This window comes from Nelumbo lutea, chromosome 2, assembly GCF_056320005.1.
Source record: "Nelumbo lutea isolate HS-2025 chromosome 2, American lotus-T2T, whole genome shotgun sequence".
In the NCBI taxonomy this organism is placed as follows: Eukaryota; Viridiplantae; Streptophyta; class Magnoliopsida; order Proteales; family Nelumbonaceae; genus Nelumbo; species Nelumbo lutea.
The window spans coordinates 26,304,656-26,327,364 of NC_142685.1; the positions used below are offsets into that span (position 1 = coordinate 26,304,656).

A 22,709-nucleotide genomic window follows, 5' to 3' on the forward strand; every position below is an offset into this window, starting at 1 on the left:
CAACCTAGCCCCAGAACGATGGAGGGCAGTCGACGAGGAGGTTGGGAAGCTCCTTGCAGCCGATTTTATCAGGGAAGTCCATTACCCGAGCTGGGTGGCCAACCCCGTTCTGGTGAAAAAGGCTAACAGTAAATGGTGCATGTGCGTCGACTACACCGACCTGAACTGAGCTTGCTTAAAGGACTGCTTCCCACTCCCCAGGATTGACCGTCTAGTGGACGCGACCTCGGGGCACGAGTTGCTAAGCTTTCTAGACGCCTATTCGGGCTACAATTAGATTAGGATGGACCCGACAGATGAAGAAAAGACTACCTTCATAACCGAGCTTGGCCTGTACTGCTACAAGGTCATGCCCTTTGGGCTAAAAAATGTCGGGGCAACCTTTCAAAGACTTGTAAATAAACTGTTTGAGCCATTGATTGGCCAAAAAGTAGAATGTTATGTAGACGACATGGTCGTCAAAACCTAGTTTTCGTGTGACTTAATACAAGACTTGAATTTAGTTTTTGAAATCCTGTGTAGATTTAATATGAAGCTAAACCCGAATAAGTGTGTCTTTGGCGTCACCTTGGGTAAATTCTTGGGATACATCGTAAATCGGCACGACATTGAAGCCAACCCGGACAAAATAAAGGCCATCCTAGATATGAGACCACCTCGAAAAATGAACAAGGTTCAGAGGCTGAATGGTAGAATAGCCACTCTGAGCCGCTTCATGTCCAAGTTAGCAGATCATTGCCTAACTTTTTTCAAAGCAGTTAAAAGCAAAGGGTTTGAATGGACCCATGATTGTCAGCTCACGTTTGACGAGCTCAAGAAGTACCTCGCTAGTGTACCTGTCTTAACCTGGCCGGAAGAGGGCGATCTTTTAGAGTTGTACCTCTCGGCAAGTGGCGAAGTGGTCAGCTTGGTACTAATAAAAGAAGTAGATCGGGTCCAATGACCTATCTACTATGTTAGTAAAGTGTTGTAGGGAGCAGAGACAAGATATCCTGAGATAGAAAAATTGGCCTATGCACTGGTTATTGCAACCCAAAAGCTCTGTTTGTACTTTCAATCTCATACTGTTATCATCCTCACCAACAAACCTCTGAGGCAAGTCCTACTCAAGCCCGAGGTCTCTGGTCGATTGACGAAGTGAGCCGTTGAGCTCAGCGAGTACGACCTCCAATAGAAGCCACGAACTGCTATTAAGGCCCAAGCCTTAGCAGACTTCGTCGCGAAATGCACTTTCAGCTCCGAAGTCCCCAGGCCGATTGAGCATGAGGCCCCCAATTCGGGCAAGTCCGGAGCTCCCAGGTCGGTTGAGTCCGAGCCCCGTGAGGTAGTAGCCAGTGCAGCATCTCTCCTAGTTAGGTCAAGCGCGATCTGGGATAAGGAGCCATGGATAGTTCTGCACGGCCCAAGTGGCACAAAACTGGAGTAAGCACTACAATTCGAGTTTGCGGCATCCAACAACGAAGTTGAGTACGAAGCGTTGATAGCCGTGCTAGCTCTAGCCAAAGAAGTGAAGGCCAAGCATATCGTCATCTACAGCGATTCCCAACTTGTGGTTAATCAGGTCACAGGCGAATATGAAGCTCGCGAACCGACTATGATTGCCTACTTAGCCAAAGTAAGAGAGACTCTGCTCAACTTCCAGTCACACTTCATCAGGCAAGTCCCGAGGTCGGTGAATGCTGAGGCCGATGCCCTGTCCCGGTTAGCCAGCACCAGTGATAACACCATGAGAACCATGTACATTGAGAACCTGCCTCGGCCTAGCATTCTCGGGGGGGGGGGGCAGAGGAGGTCGCTCCTGTCGTTCAAGCAGAGCCGAGCTGGATTGACCCGTTCGCGAGCTTCCTGCTACACGGGACCCTCCCTGCGGATCACAATGCCACCAGAAGGGTAGAGCGTCAGGCGGCCAAATACGTCATGATAGACGAACGACTGTATCGAAAATCCTACACGCTCCCCTACCTGCACTGCTTGCGACCTTCCGAAACCGAGCTCGTACTCTGCAACACTCATGAGGGCTTGTGCAGTGGACACTTGGGGGGGCAGGGCCCTCACCCAAAAAGCACTACGATAGGGATACTACTGGCCAACAATGAAAGCAGATGCTATTGAGCTCGTCAGAAAGTGTGACAAGTGCCAGAAGCATGCCAATATTCACCATCAGCCCGCTGTCGATCTCAAGTATCTCACCAGCCTGTGGCCTTTCACGCAATGGGGCATCGATATACTTGGACCGTTTCCACCAGCGACAGGGCAGAGGAAGTTTTTAGTGGTAGCAGTGGATTATTTCACCAAGTGGGTCAAAGCTAAACCTCTTGTAACGATCACAGCCCGAAACGTCTAGAATTTCTTTTGGAAGAACATAGTGTGTCACTTCGGGTTACCTCGGGTATTGATTTCTGATAACAGTAAGCAGTTCGAGGACATCAAATTCCAGAATTGGTGACAAGACAGGGGGATCCGATAGAACTTCACTTCGGTCGTACACCCTCAAGCAAACAATCAAGCAGAGGTCACAAACAGAGCCATCCTCCACGGACTGAAGGCACGGTTAGACCGAGCTAAAGGACTATGGACGGACGAGCTACTCAGTGTCCTATGGGCTTATCGAACCACAGAGAAGACCACCACAGGAGATACTCCCTTCAACCTCACCTACGGCACCGAGGCAGTCATCCTAGCAAAATCAAGATTCCCTCGTTACGACTGGAAGCATATGACGACAAGGCAAATGAAGACGAGCTACGTACCAACCTCGACCTACTCGACGAGGTAAGGGACCTCACATATATCCGGATCACGACTTACTAGCAAAGAGTAGCTTGATACTATAACGCCAGGGTCAAGAAGCAAAACCTCCGCGTTGGCGACCTGGTCTTTCGAAAAGTTATGGTACATGAGCTCGGCATTGACAAGCTCAGACTGAATTGGGAAAGACCCTACCGAGTAAAATGGATAATCGGGAAAGGAACATATGAGTTCGAAACCCTTGAAGGGAAACAAGTACCTCGGGCATGGAATATTGTCAACTTAAGGCAGTATTACCTGTAACTATTGAGTAGACCATGAGTCACTCCCAAAGCCTAAGGGCCAAAATGCTGAGCTAACACGACCTCGGTGCAATAAGACCCAATCGTCTATCTGGCATGGGCAAGCTATTGAGTAAACCATGAGTCACTCTTAGAGCCTAAGGGCTAAAATGCCGAGCTAGCATGACCTCGGTGCAATAAGACCTACTCGCCTCTATGGCATGGGCAAGCTTCAAGGGCAGACTATAAGTCACCCCCTCAGCCTAAGGGCTAAAACACCGAGCTAACTAAGATCTCAACATCAAGAAAGACTTAGCCATTTCAGTGGTGAAGGCAAAGTATGAAGTATCAGAGGCGTAAGCAGCTCGGGTCTAAACCCTACGAAGCATAGCTCGTCTCAGTACATCGGTTGGACCAAGTAAGGTACAACCTACAAACATATAGTTCGAGCATACATGGTAATCGCTTCGCAGTATACCATAGAGATGCCTTAAATGCTAAGGGATAGCCCGGGATAACGATTACCGAAAAATCCTACTCGGGTATGCAACTCTAATAGATCGAGTGATGAGATCACTTTGGCAAAAAATAAAAGAGCACACCATACATAGAAGAAAAAGAGAAATTTCATTGCCATTCCAAAAAAAAATGAGCTAAACAGCTCGACAAAGTTCAACAAGAGATAAAAAAAGGGCACAACTGCCTGGGAACCACCAGTGATAAGTCAAAAGAACAGAAAAACAGAGCTGCCTGCCTCATGGGTCCACCTCCTCCACCTCGTCCTCGTCCTCCGGGGAGTTAGGCTCTTCCTGCTCTGCCTGGTCCGCCGTCTCGGGAGTCAGGCCCTTCATGGTGATGCCGTCAAGGTTGAGCCCAGAGAACTTCTTTCAGACAAACCAGCAATAGAGTTAGAATCCAGAGCGGTACGAGCTCGAGCCATACTCCACTTGGAGGTCGTGATACTCCTGGGAGTCCTTGAAGTCCCAAACTGCCTTCTCCTGCTCGGCCTCTACCATGGTGTTGAAGTTCCGAATTCGGTCCAGAAGTGTAGACTCCAAGTCCCGAACCTGTTGGCGAAGGAGCTCCCTCTCCGCTGCCACCCTCGACGACTCCTACTTGTAGCGCACTCTCTCCTCGGAAAGCCTGGCGATCTGTGCCTCCTGGTCACGGACGAGTAGCTCCTGGGCCTCGCTCCCCTTGCGAGTGTGAAGGAGCTCACCCCGGGCCTGGTCGAGCTCGCCCTGGAGCTTCTGAACGATGACTCTCTGATTGCGAGCGTCGTCGGAGTGGATATTCATCTGGAGGGCCATGGCGTGGATGGCGGTGTTCACTTGCCAACAAGAGACTAAGGTCAGAGAACAACAAAAGAAGTGGAAGAACGAGAAGAAAAAGAAAAGACTACTTACCACCATACAATGGGAGGCGGCAAACGCGGCGAGCGCCTTGGGCTCCATCTCCCCCCACCTAGCAACCTCCTTGTAGCAGATTGCCCTTCGGCTCTTCCGCCCAGCCACGATGTAGTATTTGACCCCCTCCCAGTTCCCTACCAGGAACTGCGAGTAGGGGAATGGGCGGGAAGGACCAGGAGGAATTACCCCTTGCCTCGGGAGCTCGCCCTCCTCGAGGCCACCCTCTCCGGTGCCTCCTTCAGATGGGGACGGTGGAACTTCAGGCGGTGGAGAAACAAGGTCTAGCTCAACAGACTCAAACTCAGTACCCCCAGAAGTGGGAGTTCGATTGGGATGCGACCTCTTCGCCTTACGCTTCTGGTTGCTGGAGAGAAGGCGGTGTGCGTCAACACTAGACATGATGGCTGCCAAAAAACCACAAGGTATTAGTCCAGTAAAAAAGGAAATATATGTATACACATGATATATTTACAGGGCACTATGCGACCTAAAAGGCAACCTACCCGGACTCAGGCCAGCTTGTGCGAGCTTCTCCTCGGTCAAGTAGAACAAAGAGGGCCTATAGCTGCCTAGGACAACAGCGTTTTCCGAGTTTCAAAGTCCAACTCAGCCCCGGGGTCCTGGATGGTGCCCCTCCAAGAAGTTGGGAAGGGCCACCCCTCGGGGTTACGAACCACAAAATAGTCCCACTTCCAGGCGGGAACCCTGTTCGACAGGTCGTGTAGAAGCTTAAAGCCGTGGCGGGGAGAAAAGTAATAAGAACGCCTTTCCGGAGGTGCTCTGGGAGTAGCATTCTTAATACAGAGAATGAAAGAAAAGATATCAAGATCAAGGGGGAGGCAATACTCATAGCACAGGGAAATGGTCCCAACCACATTCCAGATGGCGTTGGGATGGAGCTGGTCAATGGTGATGTTAAAATGATTCAACACCTCCACTATTAGGGGGTGCAGGGGAAGACGCAGGCCAGCCTCGAGCTATTCTTGGAAGATTACTATATCATTTGGACCATGTTCCCAAGGGAAGTTACCAGAGGGGAGACCGTAGATAAGGTCCCAGGGAAGGTGAAAATGGCGAACTAGAGACCTGAGTCTCCCCATCGTCATAGAGGAGGGACCGAAGGTGTTGGGCTCTTTGCCCTGAGAGGTAGAAGCCACATCGCCGGAGGCCTCCCGAGCCTCCGGAGCCTGTTCCCAAGCTCCCCCTGAGCTCGAGGGGGCATCGTCGTTCTGGTCACCATCCTGGGGATAAACGTGATACGGATACCCATACATGATTGACAGAGTGAATGACTCACCGGAAAGACAAAATGGTGTGAACAAAAGAGCTCGGGTAGACTAGAAGGATGCACGACCTCAGAATCCGAAGACAACAAGTTAGCGTGAAAGAAAATGAGGCATGGGGGCCCTCCTATTTATAGCCACAATGCCCCTAGACCAACGACCCAGATTGAGATAGATTTGATGGTTCGCAATCAAACTGACCGCACGTCTTCTGAAACCAAAATGTGATTGGCTGCACGTCTCCCATGATTGAGGTAATGATGGCTACACAAAATTCAAAGTTAAGAGCCACTTCGATGCGTTTCTCGGCATTCGAAACATCATAAATCTCCTGACTTCTGTGCACGCATTTAATGCGAGCAGTCAATCAAGTTTGAACTTCGGTCAAACCACCTGTCCCACTTCATGAACTCCTCATGCTAAGGTAGCACTCTTAGCCCGAGGAGTGGGGGGCAATTGATGGAGGATGATTTGGCCCGACCCCTTGAGACAATGACATGTAGACCTGACTCAGCACGGGCAACGACTCAGCGCCACAGCATGACTATGACTAAGTAACAACCTTGCAAGACAACTCACTACGTCATAGCTCGCTATAGGGGGAGCTCGCTACAATGCAAGCTCGAGGTCCCCCGAGCTATCGAAAGGGAATGCTCCAAGACTATCCCAACTCGCGAGCTAGGGTAACCAACTCGCTCCAACACTTAAGCAGAAAAACCGCCTTAAAGACAACCTTGAGAAGGGTCACCTTGAAGTACCCCTAGGAGCTCGCTACGAAGTAGCTTGTGACAAGATAGCTCGTTGCGTGACAGGGTAGCTCGCGACTAAGCAATGTGACGCTCTCAAGGAAGCTTCTATTTGACAAGACCATACCTGTCAGACTGCGCCACGTCTCTCGACTGACGGCGTAGTCCCTGTCCATTCAGCAGACCGTATCCACGTCTCTCGACAGATGGTGGCGTGCTTGTCCTCCCAGGACGTGTCACCCATCCAATTGGGTAGTACCCTGTAGCGGTCACCTGCGCAACCTTGGTTAAAGGGAAGTATATATCGATTTGGCATGAACGCCTATATAAGAGCTCCCTAGTTAAAGGGAAATTCTCTCTCGAACATCAGAGACCTATCTGAAACTTACTTGCTCTTGAGCTAATCTTGAGAACTCAGTGATCTAGCGTGACCCACACTTTTAGCCTCTTTACACTCTTTGCTTTTTCCCCCAGCGTTCTAACTTAAGCTTCGGAGTATTCCCGCCAGGCAAATCCCCCGAGAATCCTTCATCTTCTTCTTCTCAAGTGCCATCCGTTGCTAGTTAGGAGCCAGTCAGTAGCCAACTAGGAGTGTCCGGATCGTGCCGCATCATCTTTTTTTTAAAATCCTATTTGTTTTGTATTCTGAGAATTCAATTTTTTTATATGAAAATGTAAAATTCTTCCTGACCCTATTTTTCCAGCATTTAAGTGTAGAGACGGGTTGGTTTAGAAGTCGTATCTAATTTTTTATTATTTCTTGTTATATATAAGTAATAAATAAATAAAATAACACAAATAAATAATAAAAATTTCAATTATTTGATTAAGACATGTAAAAAACACATAAACTATCAATTATCATTTATGTAAAACACAAAATATTATTAAATTTAACATCTGCCCGTATTCGTATGGATTGTAGAATCACAAAACCTGCCCCAGCCCCAAAACCCCCTTCAAGCAAAAAAAGCCGCCCCATCAAGGCAGATAATCAGGTATCCACCCAGTAGGATAGAAATTGCCATCTCTATTTATATCAATGTTTTAAAGACAGATTTAGAAGTAGAACTGATTTGGCTATTAGTTTTTAGGTCAACAATTTGATCGACCAGTCCAAATAGATGGTCCATTATAATTTAAAAAACAGAAAAAGCATAAAAATTATAACAAAAACGGCCAAAAACTTGTCTAACATTAATGGATCAACGGTTTAATTACTTGGGTCAATGGGGCACTGATCAAATCAACGATTTTTGACGAAGAAACAGTTTAGAGGCAAAATGAAACCAATTGCCTGGGTGGTCTTGGGGCCGAATGGTCTGACTGTATGGGTCGATAATAATTTGAAAACGATGGTAAGATCCAATATGAATCCACTCCTATCCAAACCGGTTGATTGGTTACAAGTTTTCAGCTGGTAGCATCTCTAATCTGTTGCAACAGAGACCTGGGGTCAGGTCCCTTTGTTTTTTCCTCATGGTCGTACTCTTGATATAAACTCTGTTAGTGTGGGCTTGTTTTGTATCATTAGTATTAATCGTGATAAAGGAGGAAGATTGTGTTATATTGGCAGCATATAGCACTAAACAAAACAGATTGGTGAGACAGAAAATTTATTAGTAAAGTTGGCTTGAGTGTTGCGTTTTTATATTGTGTGTCGGTTATTTTAAATTTAATTTATTAATGCTATTTAATTAAAAAAAGAATTGCAATCTCAAATCCAATATAAACCCGATGGATTAACAGTCAATTAAATCTGTTTTGCAACCTCAGGATTAGTTCACGCCATCTAATATAGTATAAATATAATATAAAACATATACACAAGTATACATTTAATCTATAAAATAATATATTGCAAGTCCTGGCTGGACCAGACCTAATGTGGGTTCAAATAGGGTCGGGCCTGAACATAAAAACCTAGGGTTGGACCAGGCTGAAAACGATAACCCTAATAAGAGCTATAGCCTAGACTTGGACCTCAGAATTGAAATGTAAGTCTGGGCTTCCAACCCAAAAACAGCCCGCCTGGGCCTAGGGCCCTAGGCCTATAACCTTAATTATAAAATATTAAATAATAAACTTTTATATTGTATAATATGAGTAAATGTATGATATTGGAAAAATATGATACATTAATAATTTAATAATGGCTCAAAACTCCTAACAAATTTTAATGAAAACTACCTCATTTATAAGTATTTTTTCCGTATCAAGTATCATAGAAGAACCCGTTTTGAATCTGGGTATATTTTTGACCCGTTTACGTAGTAGGCCCATATCCCGCTAATAGGCGCTGGTCGGTGCCGTGTATTGTCGGTATCTGGGTCAAAATTATACTTGAGTAGTTGAGTAACAAGCCAGTTAGCCAGATGAGAAGTTAGAGCCCAGGAGAGCCGAGCCGTTATGCTGAACATTATGTGGGAAACAGATTACTGGTTAGCCCGGTAGCCGGTAATGACCTAAATCAGAATCTCAGAAAATAAAAAGGAAAAATTCGGGCTGAGACAGAGCGGAAGCGAGATTGATGGGCGAAGAAGCAGACAGGAGTGTTTGAGAGCCCATCGCTTTTCTGCTCCTGCTCAGACTGAGAGCCATCTGAGTGGAAGATCCATCACTCGATCCTTAGCTGGAAATTTCTTCTTTTGATCTCCAAATGATAGAGGCCATAACTAAGGGAAAATAAAAGCTTCATTACATTTCCGCTCTTCCCATTTCTTTTTCTCTGTTTGGAACTATGGAAGCAAATGCAGGAATGGTTGCTGGTTCTCACAAACGAAACGAGTTCGTTATGATTCGGAAGGAAGGAGAAGCTGGGGTATGTTTCTTCTCCCGACCCATTTTCTCTTTGAATTCAAGATCCCCTCTCCCCTGTTTTTTTCCCCTTTGCTTCTCGTTTTCTACGTGATTGGGTATCTGGATCTGCTTGTTGACTCCGTGGTAATGAATTCTGGTTTTTCATCATGGAATTCGATAATGGATATTCATTGGACTAATTGGATTGAGACATCGACTATGTGGGTTGTCGCAGAATCGAATCTTTTAGAATTTTAATAGCTGAGATCTTGTTGGACTTGTAGAGTGTGTTTGATTTGCCTAGTTTGGGTTTTTTGTTTCTTTCTATCTTTCTTTTTCTGTAAATGCGGTTGTATTAAAGCTGACATTTTGACAGTCATGCCTATTGAAGCTTATTGTTTTCCCCTTCCAGTTCAGATCCGTTTGGAGTGTTGGGGGTGTATCACTTCTTTTCTTTTTTCCTTGTAGTCTGTCAAGGCTCGAATTTAACCCTTAGGTGGACTTGGATATGGCTTATGAGTTTTTAAGCCGAGATCTGACTTCACTTTTTGAGACAGACTTGGATTTTATGATTGGGATTAATAGTTACATCTTACATGGTGAAATTCATGGTGATGATGTTTTCATTAAGTGATATCAGCCCATGTTTTGGTGGTTGTAATATTCAGTTGTTGGGAATTGAAGCATGTCCTTCTTTTTCTTTTCACAATCTATATTTGTAGTTTTCCTGTTGAAGTTATTTTTCTTTTTTTATTTCAGTGTATTTGATAGTCTACTGGGAGGTTTCTGTTGATGTTATCGCTAAATCTGGCTCTAGCAGTCTTTGGTTGAGCATTTTCAACCTCAATACGTCAAGTTTAGTATAGTTTTTGCAAGTTTCCTTTTTTCTTTTTTTCGTGGTTATTGATTCCATGGCAGTCAGTAGCATACTAGCATGATCAAATTGGCTATGCGGTATTTTAGTTTCATCGAATTGTTCATCACAATCCTGAGGCATGGACAATTGCAGTTGTGTATCGCCATTCACTATCCGCACAGAACAGAGTAATCATTAGAAAAGTGAATATTAATTTGCTCTGCTTAAAACTATTTGGTGACTTTGTGCTTTCCTTTGAAATATTCCTGTACTATAATGAATTCCTCTAGAGGTTCTCAATTGTTCCTTTCTGTGGATAACGCAGCCCAAGCCCCTCAAGCATTTGAATGGCCAAATTTGTCAGATCTGTGGAGACACTGTTGGGGTTACTGCCACAGGTGATGTTTTTGTTGCTTGCAATGAATGTGCCTTCCCAGTTTGTCGGCCTTGTTATGAGTATGAGCGCAGAGATGGAAACCAGTCTTGTCCCCAGTGCAAGACTAGGTACAAAAGACACAAAGGTTAGATTATTGGTTCATACCAGATTTTTTATCTTTTATAGTTTTATTCTAAAGCAATGCCTTCTTGAAGCTTTTAGTGGCTAATGTGGTGCAAAACTTCATTGGGTTAGATTTCTTAGGATTAAGGTAATGAGGTGTGCATATTCCAGGGAGTCCTCGAGTGGAGGGGGATGATGAAGAGGATGATATTGATGACCTGGATAATGAGTTCAATTACACCCATGGAAATGGCAAGGGAATGAGGCAGTGGCAGGGAGATGATGTTGAGCTTTCTTCTTCCTCTAGGCACGAGTCTCTACGCTCAATTCCACTTCTCACCAATGGGCAACCGGTATGTTAAAAAGGAAATGCTTACCTTACCTGTCTTGGTTCTAACCCCCATATCAAACTTGATACGTAACTTCTGTAAACTCTGACTTTTGGATTTAGGAAATGGTACTTTCTTGAGTGCATAGTTGTCAAGGTGACACCTAGGCAACAAGGCTCCCTTTGAGGCTCGCCTCGCCTAATCACCAAGCAGTTTTCTACTTCCTACTATAAAATACTTTTTTATTCATTCTTTTTTGAGATTATAATTATAAAATAGACATTATTAAACTAAAATAATCATTTTGTGTGTTTATATACTAATTTCTTTTTATTATTTTCTTATTTATTAGGGTTTAATCAACTCAAACATTGCTAAATGCTGTATTGAACCCTCAAAGACTTAAAAACCTGAACCAACTACTACTACTACTACTACTACTACTACTACCACTACCAATACTTAAAATTTTTTGAATTTTATTTTCCTTCTTCCTTTTCTTCTCATGAATATGTTGATTTTCTATACTTTAATATGAAATTTATACTTTTTTTTTATGAAAATCATGAATAATTATTAAAGAAATATGGTTATGGTACCTAGGGAACTATCCTAGGGTCTATGTTTTTAACATAAAAAATCCATTGCCTAGGTGACAAGGCGCCCCCAGTCGCCTAGCCTCGCCTTAGCGCCTTGAAAACTATGCTTGATTGGATTGTCAGCCATGGTTTCTAGTGCCATTTTTTTCTTCTGCTTTTTTATTTGTTTAGTATTGCAGCTTTCACCAAATTTAGATTTGCTTGTGTAAAATTTTTGCATCCAGGTTCCAGCTATGTTCTGAACTGTGGTTTGCAATTGATATGTATGTACCCTCCTATTCATGTCTTTCAACATTGGCCATTCTTAACCATCGTAAATTCATTTTGCTTTCCTTTTTATTATATTTCTCCACCAGAGAGCTGGTGGTAGGTACAAGAATAGTACTTTCTTTTTCATTTCAAAGTTGATTGCATTAAAGGTGAAAGAACCTTGTGATGTATGTGGATTCCAAATCAATTTAAAAATTTGTTTGTTGGCCCAAAAGTTGCAAGCAAAATTAATCAACAATGTTGTTTATTATGTAAGCAACTGTCTTTTGGTTTTTGAGAATGGTAATTCTTTTGGAATTGGATTTTAGACAAGGGTTCTTAATTTTGGCTAACTCAGTTAGCACTTCAAGATCTAAGGCAAAAAATGAGCTTTTGCGTTTTTTGGATGTCGATGATCCAACAACCAAGAATAGGCATGATTTGTTTTTTTTTTGTTTGCTCCATATTTCTTTTGATGATTATTTTGTTTTCTTTAAGATGGTAAGGGAACCTTCTATTACTTGTTAACTTGTCAGGTCTGTCAATGGACTTTCTGGCTCCTTAAAAAGGGCATGAATAGAAAAAGAACAACTAGAATGGGCAATGACAGGCCCTGGGATGAATGCACAGATGTTGTTTTCCATTTTAAAAGAATTAATATGTAATCTTTTGGACTGTTTATCCATATGTAGTCTTCTCTTTTCAAAATCTTTGGAAAGTAGGGGGTTTTCCTTAAATTAATGGAATCTGATTACAGTTACTGGTAAAAAAACTGTGAGATCCTCCACAGTTCTTGTTTTCCTTTTAATTTATAAATTTGTAAGCATCTGTGCTGAATGTCCATAACCTGCAATTTATCTGTTCCTTCACTGTAAATTTTCTAGTAAACCATGGGCAAATGTACAATGGATTTTTTGGTGTGAAAGGATGCTTTCTTGCTTCTATTGGAGCTTTCTTCCTTGGTGGCATCTAAGATGCTTGGGAAAAAACGTAGAACAGTTTGGAGCATGATACCTTTTGCAAATTTTTGGTCCATTTGGTGTGAAAGATGGTTGGCAAAAAGGTGCATGGCATGTTATGTTCATGGAAGGCAATTCATGAACATTTCAGAGGAACACGTTACAACTCTTTTGTTGATGACAGAAAGCTTATTTGTAACTAATTTAGGCTGCTTTTGCTTTTGAGGTTTGGGCTTTGAAAACCAAAATTGAGCCAAAAAGTGTTATGAGTGTTTGGCAAGAGTTGCTTTTAAAAACATTATAACTTGAAGCCAAAACAATTTTAAACTCTGAAGCAAAAAAAAGCCTGAAATTGGGGCATTGTGCTTTTGGTCTATGGAAGCACAAATCCTGAAGCTTATCAAAATGCAACCTAAGCTGTTCTATTATTAACCTATTATCATTTTTTCTATGTTTTCAGTACAAAATACCTTTTTGTACATAGGTGCTGATGTATTCGTCTTGATATTTGTACATCAATACAACACTTCACCTTTCAAAAAACAAAAAAATGTAGCAAAACTAAATGATTAAGGGTATACAATTCCTCCATTTTCATGCAGGGGAGCTGATATGTATGATTAACTTACGGAAGTAGAAATGTTTGTTTTAATTCCTCTGACCCTCACTGATGACCCAGCAGTTAAGATGGTCACTCAACATCCCTGCAAAAATGGAGGTGTGGGGTCAAACCCTTGGAACTTCAGGCTCTCCGTGTCATGGCCAGTGGGCCTCATGTGCACCCTGCTCTGTCCCATCCCTGTGTACCCTGTAGTGTGTATTATGTGATAGCAACAGAAAAAAAAAAAGAAAAAATATCTCCTCTGATTGTTAAACCATATATTTCACACATTTGCAGGTCTCTGGGGAAATGCCCAATGCTACACCTGACAACCAGTCTGTGCGAACTACAACATCAGGACCTCTAGGATCTGGTGAAAAGCGTGTCCATTCGCTCCCTTATGTCGATCCAACTCAGCCAGGTACTGTAGTATCCATTTGTTCTAAACTTCTAATGCATAAGCACTCAGGTTCCATATGTTTTTGTTATTCCTCTTTGAACCAATTATTGCTTATGTTTTCCATGATATGGTAACAGTTCCAGTTAGGATTGTGGACCCTTCAAAGGATTTGAATTCTTATGGGCTTGGGAATGTTGACTGGAAGGAAAGAGTTGAAGGATGGAAACTCAAACAGGAGAAGAATATGAATCAGATTCCCAGCAGATACACTGAAGGAAAGGGAGACATGGAAGGAACTGGTTCAAATGGGGAAGATCTGCAAATGTAAGCACCAACTTGCGAAGGATATAGATTGCTTCCCTTGAAAGGAATGTTCTAAAATTTGGTAGTTGACTGATTAACTCGTCAAATGTTAAATAGCTAATATGTTTACTTCCTTCATTTCAGTGCTGATGATGCTCGCCAACCCTTGCACCGAGTGGTGCCTATTTCTTCTTCCCATCTTACTCCCTATCGTGTTGTGATCATACTCCGCCTTATCATCTTGGGGTTCTTCTTGCAATACCGTATTACCCATCCTGTGAATGATGCTTATCCATTATGGCTTACATCAGTTATTTGTGAGATCTGGTTTGCTTTGTCTTGGCTTTTGGATCAGTTCCCAAAATGGTATCCTGTTGAACGTGAAACATACCTTGATCGGCTTGCACTGAGGTTTGTTAAATTTGAACTCCTTTTTCCTTTCATTCTAAAGTTGTCTTTTTATTGGGAGGATAGAAGTTTCAGTAAAATGATATAAAAAAGGTAATGGAAGATGAATGGGGAAGAAAGGAAAAGCTTTGATTCTGTTCTATTTCTCATGTACGGTTTCTGGGCTAAAATTTTGTTAAATATGGATTGAAATCTACAGGTATGATCGAGAAGGGGAACCTTCACAGCTTCCTCCCATAGATATCTTTGTTAGTACGGTGGACCCTCTCAAAGAGCCCCCTCTTGTAACAGCAAACACTGTGTTGTCCATACTTGCTGTGGATTATCCTGTCGACAAGGTCTCATGTTATGTTTCAGATGATGGGTCTGCAATGTTGACTTTTGAAGCTCTCTCTGAGACATCGGAGTTTGCAAGAAAGTGGGTGCCCTTCTGTAAGAAGCACAATATTGAGCCCAGGGCACCTGAATTCTACTTTGCCCAGAAGATAGATTACTTGAAGGACAAAATTCAGCCTTCTTTTGTGAAAGAACGCAGGGCAATGAAGGTAAATGAGCATAGAAGACATACTCATTCACACACAAACCCATATATTTGATATTGGACCTTAGGCCCCTAAGTTTATATGAACCCTATGCCCCACTCTGCATATGCATGATGCCACCTAATTGTGCTATTTAGTATTTGGTGGTTATCTACAATGGTCATTATCATAAACTTAGGCCAGATGGATAATATAACCCTTCCATTATAGAATTAGAGTTGGATAGCTTAATAAAAAACAATATTTGCAGTTGGGTGAAAAGAACAAGATTTGGTTTTTGGTTTATAAATATGTTGACTCTTTGGTTATGCTTACATCCAGCTAAGAATGTTGACTTTTGAGTTTACATTGTACAATATGATAAATATAGGTGTGATCGTAGATGATGGATCAAGGTTAAGATGCTCAGTATATATATTTCACTCTTTGCCCTTTTATCATATAACAACGGGAAGATACATATTAGAAGGCCCATAGTTTAACATTGGATATGACACTTAACAGAGTGTAATGGCAAAACAGGATTCATGTAGCTGAGCCCATATAGTTGGGACAAGGCATAGTAGTGATGATAGGATGGAACTCTTATCTTGCATTGCCTTGGATTGATGTGGGAAATAATATGTTTCACAGAGGGAGTATGAAGAGTACAAGGTACGAATCAATGCCCTTGTTGCAAAAGCACAGAAAATGCCTGAAGAAGGTTGGACAATGCAGGATGGCACTCCTTGGCCTGGAAATAACCCCAGGGATCATCCTGGCATGATCCAGGTAATTTTGCACTTTCTAGGGAGCATTTGCTGTTACTCATCTCTTGATTTATCTCTATCAATACAAAATCCCTTGGTTTTTGTTTTCTTAGCATTTTCTTCTGTGAAAGTGCAGGTATTCTTAGGTCACAGTGGAGGTCTTGATACTGATGGAAATGAGCTACCTCGACTTGTTTATGTTTCCCGTGAGAAGCGACCAGGATTCCAACATCACAAAAAAGCTGGAGCAATGAATGCTTTGGTTTGTGACCACTATATCTTTTCTTTGTACATCTGCACTGTTTGTTACAAGAACATCTATGCTAGTTGAATTATTCTGTATTTCTAGCCTTTCTGTCATTCATAATGATGTTCAAAAAAGTCCACGTTATCTTTCAAAGGTTCAATTGATCGAATAGTGCTGATTCATAATGCATGCACTGATTGCTGGATGCAGATGCTAGTCATATTATAAATTCTTTATTTTACCTATTCATGATGCGGTTTGTTGTGTGTTGTCCAGATTCGAGTATCAGCTGTCCTGACCAATGGTGCCTATCTTCTTAATGTTGATTGTGATCACTATTTTAATAACAGCAAGGCTCTTCGAGAAGCCATGTGCTTTATGATGGATCCTGTACTTGGAAAGAAAACCTGTTATGTTCAGTTCCCACAGCGATTTGATGGGATTGATTTGCATGATCGATATGCCAACCGCAATATTGTCTTCTTCGATGTATGACTATATCTTGCATCGTCAACCAAAAAAAAAACATATCTCCATTTAATTGCAACTATGCATTTCTTTGAAAGAGTAGGTTCTTAATTATTCTGTAATTTGCAGATCAACTTGAAAGGTTTGGATGGCGTCCAGGGCCCAGTCTATGTGGGGACAGGATGTTGTTTCAATAGGCAAGCTCTCTATGGGTATGATCCTGTCTTGACTGAGGTTGACTTGGAACCTAACATTATTGTCAAGAGTTGTTGTGGTTCAAGAAAGAAAAAAGGTGTGAACAAGAAGTATATTGATAAGAAGCGGGCTGCTAAAAGAACTGAGTCAACCATTCCCATTTTCAATATGGAAGATATTGAAGAGGGTATAGAAGGTGAGCTTTATTGTTCAAGTTAGGGGACTTTTTATGTTCCTGCCCATCAATTGGCTTAGATTTCACCTTTCATGTGACCTGTGACTTACATACACTTGCACACTTAGACATAGATCCTTTTAAAATGTGCATCTGTATTGAGTTCATTCATCCATCCAGTATAACATGTTAATTGCGTTAATGTTCTCCAGGATATGATGATGAAAAGTCACTTCTTATGTCTCAGAAGGCCTTAGAAAAGCGCTTTGGACAGTCCCCAGTTTTTATTGCATCCACTTTCATGGAACAGGGAGGTATTCCACCATCAACCAATCCTGCAACTTTGCTAAAAGAAGCTATCCATGTGATTAGCTGTGGTTATGAGGACAAATCTGAATGGGGCAAAGAGGTGAGCTGGAACTTAAACATATCCGTCTTCATGGGATTTGTCTTGCTAACCCAACTTGACTGAGTTATTTCTTTTCCTGCAATCAGATAGGGTGGATCTATGGCTCTGTTACTGAAGATATCTTAACTGGGTTTAAGATGCATGCTCGAGGATGGGTTTCAATTTATTGCATGCCACCGCGCCCAGCATTCAAGGGGTCTGCCCCCATCAATCTTTCTGATCGTCTGAATCAAGTTCTTAGGTGGGCCTTGGGATCAATTGAAATCCTGCTGAGCAGGCATTGCCCTATATGGTATGGTTATAATGGGAGACTGAAGTTGTTGGAGAGACTGGCATACATAAACACTATTGTTTATCCTATCACCTCCATTCCACTGATTGCCTACTGTGTACTTCCAGCAATCTGCCTTCTTACAAATAAATTTATTATTCCTGAGGTAAGCAGCAATTCATCTAATTCCTTTTTATTCACCTTTATCACTTAATGCATTTCCAGACATTCCACCCGTCTTCTGTTTTTTGCCAATTCAGACCTGTTCATAAGGTAGGAGTCCCACTTGTTTGGCCATGTGTTCAATAACATGGTCCATTTCAGTCCTATAAGTATAACCAACCTTGTATTGGAGTTCTTCTCAATTGAGGGCAGTTGTCCCTGGACATACAAGAGGCTTTATTTTGAAAACATGGTAAAGTATTTTAGGATGGATTTTTTCACATCAATAAAGAGTATGGAGAGAGGAAGGAGACTCCTTTTCATCTCCAGACAAAGTTGCTGCTTTGAAGATTCCTAAGTCATTTAGGGAATCTTGCTTAATGACCCGACTAGCTCCATGGGTTTCCTAATCTGGTTATTTAGTTGCTGCCTTGAAGATTCCCAAAATGTTTCCATACATTTTTCCCACTATCCTTAATCCTCTATAAATGGGGCAGTGTCCATATAAACCCTTGCCAGGTGATTAGGATAAACCCTTTTTTTGCCAAGTATAATATCAAATTGAAACATAAAAGGTGGGGTATAGGGCTGATGTTGACCAGGGATTGAACAGGCAACCAATCCAGGTCTCCTATTTGGTGGACAGAGCACATATTGCTCAAATCATCCCTCTACATGGCAGAATTATGGCAGATCATGCAGGGAAGCTCCCTACGTGACCTGATTGGAGAACTTTCGTCATATTCAAGGTGATCCCTAGGTAGTTCCAGAATCCTGTTGCTTACAGTGTGATTTAAGCAAACAGTAGACCCAATTCAATTTTGCAGTTTCAATTGTCTATCCTCTAACCAGATTGGTAACCTAATGGTTTTTATTTTGGATAAGGATAATCTACTGACTTGCCTCCATGGTTTTAATGAATCAAATTTCTATTATGTCATTACACCAAAGTCCAAAACAAGATGAAAAGACCAGCTTTTTGGTATCTTAGTGGGTAAAAGAATAAAACACATTTTTTAAATGTTTTATGAACCCATATAGTTTCCACTGAAAGATGATAAATTTGGAAAGTTTGAATGGAAATTTTAACTATGTTAGTTAAACATACTTTATATATTAGTTTACTGTGTGAATGTGTTCAGCCAATGGCTACTTTGCTCCATCCAGCTCTCCCATGGCCATCGGAGAGTAGTGGTACACTTTTCATATCTAATTCAATGAATTCTCTGTCATTGATGGAAAAACTTAAATTTGTTTTCAGTAGCAAAAATAATTTGAAGACAATAGTAATGGTTTGAACCAAATCTCAAAAAAGATATCTCTAATATGTATATGTTTAAAATATCTATAAGATAAAAGAGAACCTCACTTTCCTTGTTAAAATTTCCAAAATCATATGCCAAAATTCTGAAACTTTGCCCAAAATAAATTGGAAAAGTTTTTCTTGCAGAGATTTTTGAATTGAATACCAAAATCTTGTCTGCAATTCTGAAGTTTGGCTGAAATATTTTATGTTGTAATTCAGAAAAAATTGTTTATTTTACTATTGTAGGCACACATTATTTTGTTTGCTTCTATCCATGTGTGTGGAGATAAGGAGGCTAATATTGGTGGGCCAGGTTACTCTTTGGTGGTTTATACTATTTTTTATGTGGCATTTTCCTTTTTTGGCCTATGATTAAAAGATGCTGTCAAATATGCATGGTTTGTAATGTTGATGCTTGCATTGCCAGATTCTTTAGCTTTAAATATTCAATTTCGTTTATGTCATCACTTTAGCTCTTCTTTAGGATCAACCAGATAGCTGTTTTTGGCCATGCCAAAAAGCTGCTATGCATATACCCCTTCTATGGCTTAGTCCTATCTTGGGTCATGCCACACTGGTTGGGTTATTTAATGGAGTCTAAATGACCTATGAATCTTCTAGTTGTCATTTCTTGTATTCATGAGGCAATGTTTAAAAGCTAAAACCCTTACCATATGTCAAAAATAGGTTGTTTTTTCAGCACTTTTTTTTTGAAATTAGAAGATTCAGACCTTGGAGTGCTCATAAAGGAAAATTGTCGTCATTCCTCAGGGCACCTATTCAATGGGCTTTGGATCTGTCTTAGGATTCTGTGGCAGGAATTGTTGGGTTGTCTAGCAAGCTTCTCTTATTTACCTGATTATTATTAAAATTATGTGCTCATGACATTGATTACAGATGGGATGTTTAAACTCACTGTTCCGTATATACAAGGATTTGTGTTTTCGTTTTGCTTGGGGTTCTTCAGACATCTTTTTTAATTGCTAATTTATTTATTGACCTTTTATGTACATTTGAAAGTTTGGATATGCATATGCTATAATGTGTTTATGTTGCAAGTCTTGTGATAGATGTTTGGCTATGCATGCACGGATTTGTCAAGTTATACAATATTTTTGTCTTTGATTTTGCAAAGGGACTTATTTGAGCACATCATATTTTTATTAAATTGAGTAAATTCCTGGAAAAAGACAAAGAAACTCCTTTATAACGAGAAAAATTGACATGTGAGGGTGTTCTTGCCTTTCAAAATATATCTTTTGACTACTGCATGTGTATGTGATAGATATACATCATGGTCATATCACTATTGCGTGTAACCTCATGGGTATTACATGCCCTACAGTTTCTCTACAAGAGCTACGGTTATTTCAGGGGAACCATTTAAAGTTGTAAACCCCAGTGCAACACTCTCATTTCTTTTGTTGCATGTAGACTTGTTATCATATGTAACCTATTCTCTTCCTTGGTAAAAAATGGAACTTATTGGATCTGTCATAATAATTAATGCAGATAAGCAACCTCGCTAGCATGTGGTTTATTCTGCTCTTTATTTCTATCTTTGCAACTGGAATTCTGGAGCTCAGATGGAGTGGGGTTGGGATTGAGGACTGGTGGAGAAACGAACAATTCTGGGTCATTGGTGGTACATCTGCACACCTTTTTGCTGTCTTCCAAGGGTTGTTAAAGGTTCTTGCTGGAATTGATACCAACTTCACTGTCACATCCAAAGCATCTGATGATGATGGGGAGTTCGCGGAGCTGTATGTTTTCAAGTGGACATCACTTCTGATACCACCAACAACTGTCCTTATCATAAACTTTGTGGGCATTGTTGCAGGTGTCTCATATGCCATAAACAGTGGGTACCAGTCCTGGGGTCCCCTCTTTGGCAAGTTATTCTTTGCCATATGGGTTATTCTCCATCTCTACCCATTCCTCAAGGGTTTGTTGGGTCGGCAAAACCGTACACCCACAATCGTCATTGTTTGGTCCATTCTCCTGGCTTCCATCTTCTCCTTGCTTTGGGTGCGTATTGATCCCTTCACCTCCGATGCTACAAAAGCTGCTGCGAAAGGTCAATGTGGCATCAACTGTTAGTTTCCTTTGAAATCAATGTCTGAGGTAACTCCTTTGATCTCCCTTCCGCCCGCTTTTGTGTAAATATCAAGACATTAGACCAGCATGTGAGAATGTGAGTTAATTTATGTTGTAGTTTCCATCTGAAGGGGGGAAATTCAGGGTTGAATGAGAGATAGCCTTTTGCTCATGCTATGTTTTCACGTGGGTCCTATAAGGAAGGTTAAGCAGGGCATCATCGAAGTCGAATATGATTTCGTATATATTTTTTTGTTGTGCAGTATTTTGATTATTGTACTTGTCATTTGTCTAGAACACATAAACAATTCATGGCTGTGATCTCTTCATAAACAAATCCGGATGTATTGCAAAAGATCCAAGAGACTGTAGAATAAAATTTGTGTGGTTATTTTGTCATGAAACTCGAGGCCCTTTTAATATGTGATCAGAAAAATGTTCCACAGAGGTTTGCATGTCATGTTACTTGCAATAATATGCAAGTGGCTTAAGAAATCTCAACAGTTAATTCTATGGAATCTTTTCTTAGGTTCTATAGAACGATGAGCAATTCAGGGAAAAAAAGAAATGGTAGGGAAAAATATTTACTTTGAGAGGAGATGGAATTAGTTCAGGTGCTTTTGTATAAAGGAAAAAATCCATTTTTGGGATGACTTAAAGTACCTAGAGGGCCACCCAAAGTCTCCCTGGTAATTTCAGGGTACTTACATGGGCATCTACTTAAAATGTTTATATATTTATGCTTTGCATGATTATTCTCCACTCTTTCTTCCAAGTTCCAACTCATCCACGTAGCATTTTTCATAAAAGATGAAAGTGTAAGAAAAAATCGCAAGTTTCTATTACGGTATTAATGTGTATTACCATTCCTCGTCTAGCGCATAGCAGTGAAGAGTATGGGGTTTGAAAGGCGATAATGGGCATATCAAGTTCATGGTAATTGCTGGGGAAGACTTGTCACCTATTCTATTCTCCACAGTCAACTTAGGTGTCATTTGGACAACTTGTCACCTATTCTCCTCCTCCGATAACCGAAGAAACTGAGCTTCAAGAACGAATTGTTTTCTTCCCAAATTACGAAAGAAAAAATTGAAGAAATGCCAAGTGGGGAAGCTAAAGAGGAAGAAAAGAAGATAAGCACATCTGATTGCACAATGAGACTAGATCGATATATACTTCTCATAAACAAGTGAAGCTCATCATCCGTAACGTCCCCCTTAAAATGAGCGACAACAAGATCACTCATTGCTCTGGTTCCTCTCCTAAATAGAGATTCAATTCCTTGTAGAGCAGCCAAAGAATCCCAAACCCCACCTTTTGCTGTTGCTCTTGGTCTCATCTCTCTCTCCCCCTCTCTCTATCTCTTGTTCATTCGCTGTGTTCTATCTTTTATGAGTTGTGCGAGAGTAACAGAAATGTCTTGTGCTCTGCTTTATTTCTACCATAGAAGAGTAAAAATGGTAGTTTTATTCAAGAGCTTTCACAAGGAGAGAGATGAAACAAATTTGAGAAAGTAGTAAGGTTATTTCAATAAAATTGTATGTAAAATAGTTTACAAAAGGTAGAATGGGTATTGGAAAAATTGGTGCATCAATAATGTTTTCCATTTGGGTTAGTGA

General features: G+C 41.3%; 1 protein-coding gene across 1 annotated transcript; it reads left to right on the plus strand.

Moving 5' to 3' along the window:
* Nucleotides 1-8,924: 8,924 nt before the first annotated feature.
* On the plus strand, nt 8,925-21,494 carry LOC148869360 (putative cellulose synthase A catalytic subunit 1 [UDP-forming]). Its single transcript, XM_088968015.1, has 14 exons — nt 8,925-9,288; nt 10,448-10,643; nt 10,793-10,974; nt 13,656-13,779; nt 13,896-14,082; nt 14,206-14,472; nt 14,669-15,014; nt 15,645-15,782; nt 15,897-16,022; nt 16,284-16,496; nt 16,605-16,866; nt 17,058-17,254; nt 17,341-17,691; nt 20,506-21,494. Exons 1-14 carry the CDS (start codon nt 9,208-9,210, stop codon nt 21,091-21,093), a joined length of 3,258 nt encoding a protein of 1,085 aa, XP_088824141.1. The 5' UTR covers nt 8,925-9,207; the 3' UTR covers nt 21,094-21,494.
* The last annotated feature ends 1,215 nt before the right edge of the window (nt 21,495-22,709 follow it).